The sequence below is a fragment of the Chrysemys picta genome, chromosome 4 (assembly GCF_011386835.1).
Source record: "Chrysemys picta bellii isolate R12L10 chromosome 4, ASM1138683v2, whole genome shotgun sequence".
NCBI lineage: Eukaryota > Metazoa > Chordata > Testudines > Emydidae > Chrysemys > Chrysemys picta.
The window spans coordinates 147,855,511-147,869,551 of record NC_088794.1 but is presented as its reverse complement, the minus strand read 5'-3'; the positions used below and the strand labels follow the sequence as shown (position 1 = coordinate 147,869,551).

Genomic DNA, 14,041 nt, shown 5'->3' with positions numbered 1-14,041 from the left:
ACAGGGGGTATTATAGCGAACGACGTCAATAAACCCAACCCCCAAGAAACAAGCGTGGTTTAACCCTATTCAGCACATACAGCCTTTATTCTGGAGCAGGCTGGAAAAAAACCATTAGGCAGGAGAATAGTCAATCCCAGAAGGTGCATGTCTTGGGGATATTAAGAGCTGTGGGACACAGGGCTGATAAGGGAAGTGCCATCTCCATTTTACCTATAATGCCCACACTGCAGTGCTACCTTGCCTACTTCTTTCTGCCTGGATAGCATTTCTCGCAGAGTGCTGCTACGTGAGGAATACATGCAATCCACTGCATGCGCATCTTTCACCTCTGCAGCCATGCTCTCTCTCTCGCTGGAGGGCCATAATTTAGTTCAATATTTTGCTCTGAGAGAGGAAATGAGTTATTGCCTGGGTGTGGAAATCGCTTCCTTTGGAGGACAATCAACAGACCATCATTAACAGGTTTGCTCCAGAACCTACAGGAAAAAGATCACTAGAAAACTTCTAAAGGGAGGATTTAACTTAGCAGGGCCCCGATCCTGCAGCATGTGGATGGACCTGTGTCCCAGTGTGGAGAGCCACTGAAGTCAATGCCAGGGCACAAGCGTCATCCCACATGTACCTGCTTGCAGAACTGGGGTGTAGGGTCTCATTCTCTGGGACAGCATTTGTTGGGAGAGCTAGACTGGTCCAGTAGACAAAGCACTAAACTAGGGCTCAGGATATCTGGGGTCTGTTCTCAGCTTCTTAGATGAGTCACTTCACCACTGTTTGTTTTCTCACCCTTTGTGCATCTTGTCTATTTAGACTGTAAGCTTTCCAGGGCAGGGACTGTCTCCCACGAGTTGTACAGCCCATAGTACAATGGGGCTGTGCTCTCATGTAGGGCCTCTAGCCACTACCGTACTGCAAATAATCAATGTGACCACATACGCCCAGTTACATCATTTAGCAAACAAGGAACCAATGAGTTCCTCTCAAATGGCAGAAATCCTCATCTTTAGGTACCAGATAGGAGCTCCTAATACTGCTAACCTTGTATTCTCTCTCTCTCAAAGTGCCACCTTTACCTGCTTTCATGCGAGGGTGAAATATTCCCAGAACTGATGTGCTGTGGTAAGAAGACGAGTCGGCATGGACTTCCCCGCTTAAATATTCATCCACTTCTTCAATGGTGGTCAGCTTCACAGGGCAGGAAATGCTGCTTCTAGAGAAATGAATGATAGGCAGGGGGAGATGCTTTGTTCAGCATGATTAAAAAACAAAACAAAACATGCAGCTGTGTTAAATAAGCAAAAACCACAACAGAGTGAGTGCAACGGAAGACAGAGACACCAGGGAAAATCCCAACCGGCTTCTGGGAAGGGACAGCAGACCTGTGTCACGACTACTCATCTGTCGTGGGTTTGCTCTCTCATCCTCTCCCCAGAGGGAGAAGCATGTGGAGTGGAGCATCTTGTTTCGGTAGTGTGGGTTTTTGTTCGTTAAACATACCCGTTACTCCGTGTTTATATTAGAAACAGCAAGGTCAAGAAATGCACCTTGCACTTGGAGCAGAAAGTGGGGAGGCTTGTGATGGTCTTTAGTTCCCATGGGAATTCATTACACAGGCTCGGACCTAGGGTGACCAAATGTCCCGATTTTATAGGGACAGTCCCAATTTTTGGGTCTTTTTCTTATATAGGCTCCTATTACCCCCAACCCCTGTCCCTATTTTTCACATTTGCTGTCTGGTCACCCTACTTGGACCCCCCCAGAGAAAGTTCTGTCTCCTGCACAGATGAGCTTGACTTTTATTGCTGAGAGCACCATTGGGCCAGAAGACCGTGGTTGGCAACTCTGCTCTTCGTCCCAGAGTTTTAAACAGTCTTTTAGGTAACCTGGGCCCAGGTCAAGAAGCTCTTTAAAGATAAGGACTGAGACCATGAACTGGATTCAAAATTCTGCGGGAAGCTAGCATAGAGAGCAGAGGACAGGTCTGATAGGCTCATGACAGCCTGTGTTGCTGAGAAGATGCACTGCAGTGTTTTGTACTAACTGGAGTTTCCTACGAGCTGAAGGTTTCATGCCCAAGTACAACATGTTGCTGTAGTCCAGCCAAGAGGTGATGAAGGCGTGAATAAGGGAGGCCAGGTCTTCATCCACCAGGATGGGATGGAGCCTCCAAGCCAACCGGAGATGGTAGAAAGCGTTACTCACGGCCATCGCGGTGTCAGAGCTCAGTGTCTGTGAGGAATCCAAGAGTACTCCTAGACTACAGACTGATGGACCAATTGTGGGTGTGAACCTTCAAATCAAAGCAGACAACACCGTGGCTGAAAATGCCCCGAAATAATTTCCTCTGCCCACCAGCCTCACTTCTGCCTTGCTTGGGTTCAGCTTCAGACAGTTGTTCTACATCCAAGAGCTGATCTCATCCAAGCACTTGTTTTGAAAAATTTGAGATGAACCTCCAGTAAAAGTTTGCAAAGCCTAGAAAACGTTATAGGCTGTACACATGGGGGGGGGGGAGGGAGGAGGGAGGGCAGCCAAGTAGCAGACAGCCTAGACCTTGAATGGATCCATCTTGATTCCTTCTGGGGACAGGATGAAACCTAGGAACTCAGTTGAGGTCTGATCAAATGAGCACTTTTTGAATTTACTGTAGAGACCGTGTTGTCAGATTCTCTCCAGGACTGTGCAGTTGTGAATGGTGTGTTGGTCCAGATCATCTGAGAAGACCAATATATCATCTGAGTATAGAACTACAAACTGGCCCAGTAGATCTTATTGCACACCATTAATGAAGTGCTGGAATGTTGCTGGGGCATTAGTCAACCCAAATGGGATGACCAAATATACAAACTGTCCATAGCAGGTCTGAAAGGCAGTCCCCCTCTTGGATACAGATGAGACTGTAAGCTCATCAGAGATCCAGTTTAGTGTATATGCGGGCAGCCCCCACATCGTCCAACAACTCAGAGATTAGGGTTATTGGTTAGTGGTTCTGGACTTACTTGATTTAGGGCTTGGTAATCAACACAGAGGTGGAGGCTGCCGTCCTTTTTTATGAAAAGGACTGGGTCATGGGCTGGTGAGGTTGACCTGCAGATGAACCCCCGTGCCAGGTTCTTTTGGAGGTGTCCTTGTAACGCTGCCAGTTCAGGCTCTGACATTGCGTAGATCCACCCAGACGATATCTTCACCGCTGGCTGGAGTTCTATAGGACAATCATAGTCCCAATGTGGGGGGAGGCTTTCTGCATTCTTTTTTTAAAGACATCAGCATCGCTGCAGTACTGAGGGGGAGGGGGAATTCCATAGTTCCCCCAGTAGATGTTTCGATGTGGGAAACCAGGGCCGGCTTTAGGAAGTGCGGGGCCCAATTCGAAAATTTTTGGCGGGGCCCCCCCAAAAAAAGTCTTTCATTTCTTCCATGTATTATTTACTTTCCATAACTATATAAATAATAAAATTATATATTATGTACATTGCATCATATATGCTGTTGATCGGTTATTAATGAGCTCCGTTTCACATGTGTGGGTCCCCTCCACTCCCTGGGCGTGTGCTAGGGTGACCAGATGTCCCGATTTTATAGTGACAGTCCTGATTTTGGGGTCTTTTTCTTATATAGGCTCCTATTACCCCCCACCCCCTGTCCCGATTTTTCACACTTGCTGTCTGGTCACCCAGTGTGCACATGTGTGGGTCCCAGCTGCTCCCTGCCCCCCTCATTGAAGCAGGTGTGCAGGGTTACTGCCCTGGGAACTGCAGGGCACCAGTGGACATGGGGCTGGCTGGAGGCAGGGCAGGGGCTGACTGGAGGTAGGGTCTGGCTGCAGGCAGAGCAAGGAGTGCGGGGCTGGCTGGAGACAGGGGTGTGTGGGGTGGGCTGGCTGGCTTCAGGCAGGGCCGCAGGGGGGTGCAGCATGGGTTGGCAGGGCTGGAGACAGAGGAGTGCGGGACTGGCCGGCTTCAGGCAGGGGGGTGCGGCAGCGGTTGGCTGCAGGCAGGGCAGAGGGTGCGGGGCTGGCTGGAGACAGGGGCTGGCTGCGGGCAGGGAGTGCGGGGCTGGCTGGAGACGGGCTGGCTGCAGGCAGGGGGTGTAGGGCTGCAGACAGGGGCTGGCTGTGGGCAGGGATGTGTGTGGGGCTGGCTGGCTTCAGGCAGAGCCGCAGGGGGGTGCGGCAGGGGTTGGCTGGAGGCAGGGAAGGGGGTGCAGGGCTGGCTGCAGGCAGGGCAGGGAGGTGGGGCTGGTGCGGGCAGGGCAGGGGGTGCAGGGCTGATGCAGGCAGGGCTGGCTGGAGACAGGGGCTGGCTGCGGGCAGGGCAGGGGGTGCGGGGCTGGTGCGGGCAGGGGGTGCAGCAGAGGCAGCTGGAGCCCCGGCCCTTTAAATAGCCCCTGGAGCCCCCGCTATACCAGGGCTCTGGGGGCTATTTAAAGGGCCTGGGGCTCCCCTGCTTCCACCGCCCCAGCCCTTTCAATAGCTGTGGGAGCCCTGGGGAAGCAGCGGGGCTCCAGTGGCTATTTAAAGGGCCGGGGCAGTAGAAGCAATGGGAGTCCTGGACTTTTTAAATAGCCCCCAGAGTCCTTCAGCCCTACCCCAGGGCTCCAGCAGTGGGGCTCTGGTGGCAATTTAAAGGGCCTAGGGCTCCAGCCCATGCTGGGAGCCCCAGGCCCTTTAAATTGCCCCCTGGGGAAGCCAGGCCACCCCGGTACAGCGCACTGGCTCTTGCCAGTATGCTGTGCCGGGGCTTGGGCGTGGGGCCCTCTTAGGCGCGGGGCCCGATTCAGGGGAATTGGTTGAATTGGCCTAAAGCCGGCCCTGTGGGAAACTATACCTATTTGAACCTTCTTGGACCTGAGTGCAACCCTTCCTGGTCCCTGGCCGCACCGTCAGCAGAATTCTGATATGAAAGCGACCTTCTGTTCTCACCAATGAATGAGGGGGCCATGAAGGGTTAGCCAGGAGACGTCAACGATCAGGGGAAAATGTGCAGAATGGATCATGCCAGATCGAATTATCTCTGTGTCCCTGAATAACAGCCTCCAGGGGGACAGTCTCCTCCACATCTGGACCCAAAGACAGTGGAGAGCCATCAATAGTTCCAATCATCTCCAGCGTGGCCTCGTGTTGCAGGGGAATCTGTAGGGCCTGAGCTGTAGCTGGATCCACAAAATTGTCTGCTGCTCCCGAATCGATGAGGGTCTCTTGGAGGGGGATCTGCCGGGGATCTCCCAGGATGCACAGCTGGATAGATACCTGCAAATGGGAAGCCTCTGGATGGGGCTCGGGGTGGGTCTCAGTGAGGACTAGGGTACAGGGAAATTATTTTCCCTCAAGGACCAGGCCGGTTCCCCGCACTGTGTCTGGACGGACTTGTTTCCCCAAGCTGCTTGGCATTCGTACTGGGCAGGTCGAGATGACATGGCCAGGTTCACTGCAGTAGAAGCCGTTCTTTTTCTTCAGGAGTGAGGTGCTGATGAGCCAGGTTGGCTTGCACAGGTTTGGCGGGCGATACACAAGGTGAGGTCCCAGTAGGCCTGTAGAGGGACTGCAAAGAACATCTTTTCTCCTTTCGTCATTCTCACAGCCGCTCATCTGTGCAGATGGCAAGGTCCACAAGGGTGTCTAGGCCTCCAGGCATCTCTACCCAGGCCAGTTTGTCTTTGATTTCTTCCTGCAAGCCCCCACTGGAACTGGTACAGCTGCGCTGTTTCGTTGCACTCTGTATCCGCTGTGAGGCAACAGACGTGTGCCACACAGGAGGCCGTTGTGCCTTGCGCCCCTGCCGAAGTCTTCTCAGGGTGGCCTCGGCCATTCGAGCTTAGGGTGGGTCATCGAAGATGATTGATATTAGCTGGAGAAAGGCATCCCAGTTCGACAGCACCAGCCTACAATCTTCCAGCACGGGGGGGGGGAGGGGGGGAGCAGTCTAACACATCTCCTGTCAGCAGGCTGATTACCAGGGCCACCTTGGCCTGGTCAGAGGCATAGATTCTGGGACACATCAGAAACAGAAGGTGGCATTGGTTGATGAAACCGTGGAACTGCCTGCGGTTCCCGTTCAACCATTCATGCCAGGGTACGGCAGGCGGCGCTCGCAGCATGGCATTGTCGGTGCTCAGCTGCCTCAGTTGCTCCTGCAGCTGCTGGTTGTCCCTGATCCTCTGAGCAACTTGTGCCTACAGTGCTTGATTATCCACCTGGAGGAGGAGGTCCCGTTCAGGGGAGTCCTATGCTTCTGGTGGCTGTGGCAGTGCGGCTGGGTCGTGGGCACCGGGCCCTGCAGTTATTGTGGTCCGAACAAGTGGTCATGGCTGGGTCATGGGCAGCCAGACCTAGTGGTCAGAGCTGGAGTTCACAGTCATAGAGACAAGAGTCAAGGATACCAGTAGATCAGAAGCAGGAGACAAACGTGAGATCAGAACCACAAGTTGGGCCAGGCCGGGTCAGGATACCAGGGGGTCAGAGGCACAAACTGGATACCAGGGGGTCAGAGGCACAAACAGGATACCAGGGGGTCAGAGGCACAAACTGGATACCAGGGGGTTAGAGGCACAAAACAAAATGGATATCAGAACCACCAGTCAGATGCCAGGAAGTCAAACTGGGGGAGCGGGATGGATCCCAGTTGTTTGGACAGTTTCCTGTTCCTGCTGCTGGCTTAAATAGGGCCAGTGGGCCAATCGGCTGCTCTGGGACTCTGCCATTATGACCTCAGGGTGGAGCCTCAAACTGGGCCTGGGCTTCACGGGTCCTGGGTAAGGAGCTGTCAGCAGGTTGCCAAGTGGAGGGTTGGATCATGGCTGCTCCTGTGGACCTGGGTTTGGAGGCCCGTAGATCATGACTCTCCAAACAATAAACAAACATAAGGTGTCTCTCTATTGTGACAGGGAGAGTCAAACCAGTGGATGGACGTATCCTTTAAGAAAAGTTATTTCCTGATAGTGAAAAGGTGTGGAAGGTTGTTAAGCTCATTTCAGACCTACCCACTAAACTCTAAGCCTGGTGTTGAAACTAAGATTAAGATCCAAACTATGACTATGTAAATAGACTACGGTTCAACTTCTGGGACAGTAAAGATCCTTCAGAAATGTCAAGCTGAAATACTAATGACACTGGCATCAACAGGACACTCACAGCCTGAGGAATCTGAGCAGTTCTGCTGTTCCGAGCATGCCAGTGTAAGTCAGCGACCCTGCTCCCTTCTCATACATCTTGGTAATGGGAAATTGAGTGACGTTCTGCTTCATGCAGACATCAGGCCAGTCCCAGCAGTTTACTTTGGCAAGCGAAATTCCTTGGGTTCCTGTAGCGGAAAACAAAAATATTTACAATAAAGTTCGAGGAGTCAAAGATGAATTATTTAGGCAGAGCGCTTTCCAAATGAGCACTTAGTTAAATACCGAAATATACGGTAATATCCATGTTAGAAATCCCTTTGGCTTTGGACTTCCCGGAACTGCAGTGTTGAGGGCTAGATTCTGATATACTTACTCATGCAGAGTGGTGCCTTAGTCCTGGAGTACTGCCATTGAAATCAATGGGACTGCTCACCTAGTAAGATACCAGGCTGATGAGCAAGGGTATCAGAACCTGGCCCTAAATGAACCTCACCCATCATCCCAATAATAGTTTCATTGCTAGGGAACTTATTAAAATTCAGTTGAACTATTGTTCCCCTGTCTGCCAATGTATTAATTATCACAGCATGTTTGGCTCATTTTTGGGTCCTCGGTGTGGCTGATTATGCCACTCAGTGAAGTGTTAACTTGCTTTTTCTGCACTGTGTACATTGTACGTACAGAAGACAGGACAATCAGCTCTGAACGGTGGGGTTATAATGCCATTAAGACAGCAAGGTGATGTCAAAACATTACAGCAAAGGACCAATGGCTTGTGTAGCTATCGGAGCTGCAAGATGCAAGTACGTCCCCCTAAATCAGAACTGGCCAGTTGTCTTATTTCATAGATCTAATCTTGGATAGCTTCTGGTACTCCTCTCCCACCCCAAAATCATTTCAGTGCTAAAAGAAAAGGGGTATGAAAGGGAGGACGTGGCATCATATTAGAACTGGTCTCCTGGATTGCAATGGAGCCATTTTGCTCAGCAATCTTTAACATGAAGAGAAATATTCATGCCGCAGCTACAGATATTATAGTCCAGGTTTATTTACCAGCAGCCAGCATGTTCTTTAAGGCAGTGGTATAGGGGTACGCAGAGATCTTCCAGGGGATACATCAACTCATCTAGATATTTGCCTGCTTTTACAACCGGCTACGTAAAAAGCACTAGCAAAATCAGTACCAACTAAAATTTCATACAGACACTGAGTTGTTTATACTGCTCTATGTAAGTGCAATATTTCTAGTCCAATTGAATTATTTAAGACGTATGTGGTAAAAAGGAGAAAGTCAGCCATTGTTCAGTACTAGTGTTCTGGGACACGTTTGTATTTTGACGTCTGATTTTGTAAGCGGGTAGTTTTTAAGTGAGGTGAAACTTGGGGGTATGCAAGACAAATCAGACTCCTGAAAGGGGGACAGTCGTCTGGAAAGACTGAAAGCCACTGCTGTAAGGCAGCTCCTGGCAATCTTTAATAATACAGTCGTCGTATTCCGATTCAGCACTTCTCAGCAGGCGCTCAGCTCCCTCCAGGATTGGGCCCATCGCATGAACAAGTAATTCAACTCCTCTGACATACCGTCATATCCACCAGGCAGAACTTCTGGCTGAACTCTTATGTTAAAAATAAAAAATAAACAAAGTTTTCCAGTCCAACAATATCCAGGGTTCAGCTACGCATGGGCTATGTCACACAGCCAGCGCAGGGACACCGGGTTAGTCAAGCTGCTGGGAATTTTAGATTCCTCATCTGCAACCCACAGCAGCCACGCACGCAATATACTATTTCCAAACTATTAGGAACCCTTCCCCTGGTGTCCAACTGCCAACCATCAGAGATACCCATCTCCCTCAACGCTCTGGATGCCAGGAATTCACTCCCCACTCTCATCTTGTTCAGTCTTTCCAAAGAGTAAATTTCCCACAGTCAAAGTTTTCAAAAACAGGAGCCCAATTGTTGGCTGCTAAGTCTGCATAAAGGCACAACAGCCCAGATTCTCCAAAAAGAACAGGAGTACTTGTGGCACCTTAGAGACTAACAAATTTATTAGAGCATAAGCTTTCGTGGGCTACAGCCCACTTCTTCGGATGCATATAGAGTGGAATATATATTGAGGAGATATATATACACACATACAGAGAGCATGAACAGGTGGGAGTTGTCTTACCAACCCTGAGAGGCCAATTAAGTAAGAGAAAACAAACTTTTGAAGTGATAATCAAGATAGCCCAGTACAGACCGTTTGATAAGAAGTGTGAGAATACTTACAAGGGGAGATAGATTCAATGTTTATAATGGCTCAGCCATTCCCAGTCTTTATTCAATCCTGAGTTGATTGTGTCTACTTTGCATATCTGCAAACTAGTTGATTGTGTCTAGTCTGCATAACAACGCCAGTTACTGGTAGTACATCACAGCAGTATTCCCGCGTCAGTGCTACCTTCCCTCAGGGAGGCTCTGGCAGGCTGCAGGCTCCAGTCAGTTCCTGGCCCCAGCCTGGCCTCTCCCTCACAAAATGAGAGCTGGACGCCTGCTGTCCTTTCCAGTCAGCCCCCAGCTGAGCTCAGCTCTCCCCTCCAAGTCTGACGCCTACTGCAGGGGTAGCAGAGCGGGGCTGGCTGAGCCCAACCCTCCTCATCAACACTTTCCTGGCCAGTGTAGGGTTTAGAGTCCATGGCGTCCACCCGTGTGTATTCTCACAGCCGAACTCCATCTTGTTTCACAGAGGGTAGACATCATGCCAATCGAAACTCAGTTGGATCAGGGGAACTGAGGCCCTGATACCGCTGTCATTCCTAAAACCTCTACTACTCTCGCAGAGAAGATATTCCCCCAGTCACCAGACTCCATTCTTTTTGGGGATCTCAAGAACTCGATGAAACTCTTGCCTAAGCTGGTTATTGAGATCCTCCACTTAGTCCGAAATGCCATTTTTCTTAGCTCCTCTGTGCAACCCGGGTATGGCCTTTGGCTGATGTCTTCTCAAATGGACATTCAAGCCTCTGGCAAAGCCAGCTGTGAGCCTACGTCACTGTTTCTGTAATTCTCAAGCAGTTTTCACCCAGAGAGAATTTTAGCAATGGGATGGAGCGCTGCTCTTCCTGGATGTAGAACAAAAGGAACATAAAAAGACCTCTGCATGCAGTTATCTGGATTTTGGCATCAAAAGATGAAGTTGCATGATGCTTAAGCAGCAACGGGCTTGAATCCCCATCATCCTCAAGCCTAATTTGTAATGCTCCAAAATGGAGGTGGAAAAACCAACCCACTGAGCCAATAGACAGCTAATTATCCGAATGGCCACAAAACACCTGAACCAAACAGACCAAGGGTGAAAGAGACCAGGCCAGTGAGAACACAGGGCCAGAGGTGGAGAGTGATTAGAATATGAGACCCCCCCACCCCAACACACACACACTCAGGGTAGTTATGAGCAAGGTCAGATTGTTAAGGGTAGAGCTCACCTCCATAAAACCATAACGACCGAGGTCTCCAGAGAGGAAGGCAGAATTTCCCAGTGTGAAAACTCCACAGAGAACATGGCCCATGGCCCAGCCTCAAGACTTGGGACCGGATCCAAACTGACAACCTTCAAAGCCAGCCGTGGCCGGCGGCGCCACCATCCACAGAGGAGTAACCTGATTCACAAACCTTTAGCCAGCAACTCAGGGAGCGTCTCTCTCCAAGCCCTAGACCACGCTGGAGACAGTCAGCGTCACTCCCTCCCCGGGATAAACCACGCAATCGTATCATCTTGCTTTTGTATCCGGCTGCGGAGGAGAAGGAGCAGAGAACATGGCCAGCTATAGAAGCAATGGCGCCAGAACTGGGAAGGTCAGTGGTCCATGGCCCTCCCCGCTTTTGCCACGGCCCACCCCTCCTCCTCCTGCCGAGGCCCCGCCCCAGGCCAGGCCGGCAGCTGGAGCCTAGCCCGGGAGGCCAGGCAGCGTGGGGCACCGCGCCACAGACCCTCCGTCTGCCCGGGGTGGGGGGCAAGAGCAACCCCAAGCCCATGTCCCCGCTCCCTGGGCCCCACACCCAGGACAGGTGGAGGGTCCGCGGATCCCCGTAGCTGCCTGGCCACACGGCTCTTACCACAGCCAGGCTGCGTGGCTCTGACGCCCCATCCCCTGGCCGGAGCCAGGTTAGGGAGAGCCACATGGGCAGCTGTGAGGAGCCACAAACCCTCCACCTGCCCTGGGCGGTGGTCTACGGGGCAGGGACATGGGCTGGGGGATGCTATTGCCCACCCCTCTCCACCCCCCGGGCAGGTGGAGGGTCCACAGCTCCCTGCTCACTCTGGCTTCTGGCTTGGCTGTGGTGAGGCCTCAGGTGGAAGGGGTGGGGTGGGGCCATGGAGGAGGCAAGGGGCTCCCCCACTTTTAGGAAGGATCCGCAACTGCTGTTTGGAGGGGGAAGATCTTATCTCACACTTTCTCTGGCTCTCTCGCCTGGCCTGAGGTCGCCATAGGGTCCTTCCCGCACGGGGCAACGCCTGCATTTCAGATTGCTGTACGGCTCATTGTAAGGTCACCAGCCGGAGAGCGTGCACACATCATCTCAGTGCCCTGTGGGACAGCAGACTCTTCCTGGATAACCTGCTGGCTCATCCGCAAAGCCCAGCCTGAAGACACTGGCCTCCAGTCTCCCCACTAGCTCAAGATCACCGATCCTTGAGGGAAGAGGAAGGATCTCACACCACACCTGACACAACCTGCCCCTGCGGCTGCTTTGCCCAGAGACGTGACACACGCCACTAGGACTCAGGTCTCTTTTGGAAAGCCAGAGCACCCTGCTCCCTGCACTGGGGCATTGCCTCGGCTAGACCCAATACCCAGAGATGGCAGATTTAAGCCAATGTCCTGCTTGCCACACACCAGAGTCGTGATTCTAGGTAACTTACCAGGCAAACCCCCACCACAGGAAGAGAAATCCACCTGTGACGTCCCGTTTCTTCCATTTCCCACTGGTCTGACAGCATGAGATGCTGTTATTGATCTTCAATTGTTTGGCGCCATCTAGTGGCTACAAGATCATTCACGGACAGCTCCATTTCGTGTTGCTAATTCTCAGATCTCGACGGGAACTGGTTTTTGTGTTTCATGGGGAAATTCCATGATCTTGAAATGTTTTCTGTTCCGAAACGGGGCATAACCAAAAAGTGTCAAAATTTTCCAGGAAATAAAATTCCAAGGGAAAAAGTGGTTTGGGGGTCGACTGAAACATTTAAAAAAAACTGAAGGATTTCATTCCAATTTTGAACTTTTAAAACTTTTTTAATGTACTGAAAAACAATGAATTTCATTTCGAAAGGGAAAAATAAATCAAAACGTTCTGTTCCGAAAGTGTCAAAAAGGGACGTTTCAGCACTATCGAAATGCCTTGTTTTGAGGGGGGAAGGGCAGAAGAAAGTATTACGTGTTTTGAGTTCCATAAAAAGGGCTTTTTTTATTGAAAAACCCCCTTTTCAACAAAAAATGAGCAGCTCTACCCAATATCTTTCTTTCTCAGCACAGCTGCAGCCTTCCTTCCCGCTGGTCAGCAAGGTTCCAATGGAACAGATGTGGACTTGGACAGACCTGTGGTATGGGGACAGGGGAGCAAAGGAGAGCCTTGGGTCTGACACTCGTGACACACCTGAACGCTCAAGCAGAGCTCTCGTTTTCATTTTAATTAGGTTGCCATCAGGGACTCTGTTGGCTCTCATTAACAGGCTCAAACAGATGCTTGGTTGGAGCCTCATTTCATAACAGCCACATTCACCAACACCTGCTGCTTTCCCTTCCTTTTTTATTTCTACCTAAGGATCTCGCAGACTCTTTCTGACATGCCAACAACGAGCTGCAGGATAATGGAGTTGCCCTCACAGACCGGACCAGATCATGCTAAGGGATGGAGGAGCCGGACAGTTTCCTTCCTCGCTCAATATGGTGCCACTGGTGAGGAGGCAGAAGATGTAGTGACTCCCAGTGGAGACATGTTACAACACACGTGGTGATTTAATTGGCGACTGGATGATTTAGTTGGTGTTGGTCCTGCTTTGAGCAGGAGTTGGACTAGATGACCTCCTGAGATCCTTTCCAACCCTGATATTCTAGGATTCTATGATTTTATGAAATCTCGGCCCCAATGAAGTCAATGGGAGTTTTGCCGTTGACTTCACTCACTTTCCCCTGGAGCAAGGATTGCTGTTGCAAACCCAGACCAGTGCCTGTGGCAGTACACACGACAGCAGCAGGGTCTGAACCACTGGAGGGAAGTTCACTGGTTAAGTAAAAAAAAAACTGTTATAAAAATAACAATAACAGCCCTCTCTGAGACTTCCTGTTTATTTTCAGGACTTTGTTTAACCGAAGAACAGCAGCTAGCAAAGCTTCTGGCCAGATTCCCTTCATGGGGTTTAAAAGGCTAGAAATGTTGAACAGCGTCAAACCAACACAAATCACAAATTGTATCTCCAGAGTTCCCTCTCCTGGGTCCTTGTTCACAAGCCCCACACTCTGTTCCTTGCCAAGGCTCTGCACAGAACTGCTGTGGTTCAAGCTTGCTAGGACGTCTGCTTACTGTATGTCGGACACTCGGGGCAGAAGGAGACCAAAGCAAGAAACCCCAGTCATGGCAGAGCACAGCAGCAGGAGTGAGCCAGGAGAATCACCAGTAACAGCAGTGGCAGGTTATTTTCCAAAGGGGAATGAGGGACACCGAGCACCATGTGACTCAGAAAGTAGTGCAGACTTCCTCGAAGGATCAATTCCACCCATCCTTCTCTACTCACCGATCACCTGCTGTCTTTTAAGTTAACCCTCATCATTGCTATTGCTGTGTATAATTTATGCAGTGCCATAGATGTACATGAGCTACACCCGGCAAGAGACATAAAAAGCAGTGAGAAGAGGTGCTTGACACACATTAGGAGCAAGAGAAA

The 14,041-nt window shown here is 50.7% G+C and overlaps 1 protein-coding gene across 9 annotated transcripts in view; it reads right to left on the bottom strand.

Moving 5' to 3' along the window:
* Positions 1–14,041, bottom strand: part of TXNDC16 (thioredoxin domain containing 16) — an 82,963-nt gene that overhangs the window by 18,190 nt on the left and 50,732 nt on the right. For all 9 annotated transcript variants that reach the window (XM_008168592.4, XM_008168593.4, XM_065593932.1 and 6 more), the window contains 2 exons: positions 7,130–7,298; positions 1,074–1,210 (listed from right to left, as the gene is read on the bottom strand). In XM_008168592.4, the coding sequence (XP_008166814.2) occupies positions 1,074–1,210; positions 7,130–7,298 (306 nt within the window). The remainder of the gene's footprint in view (positions 1–1,073; positions 1,211–7,129; positions 7,299–14,041) is intronic.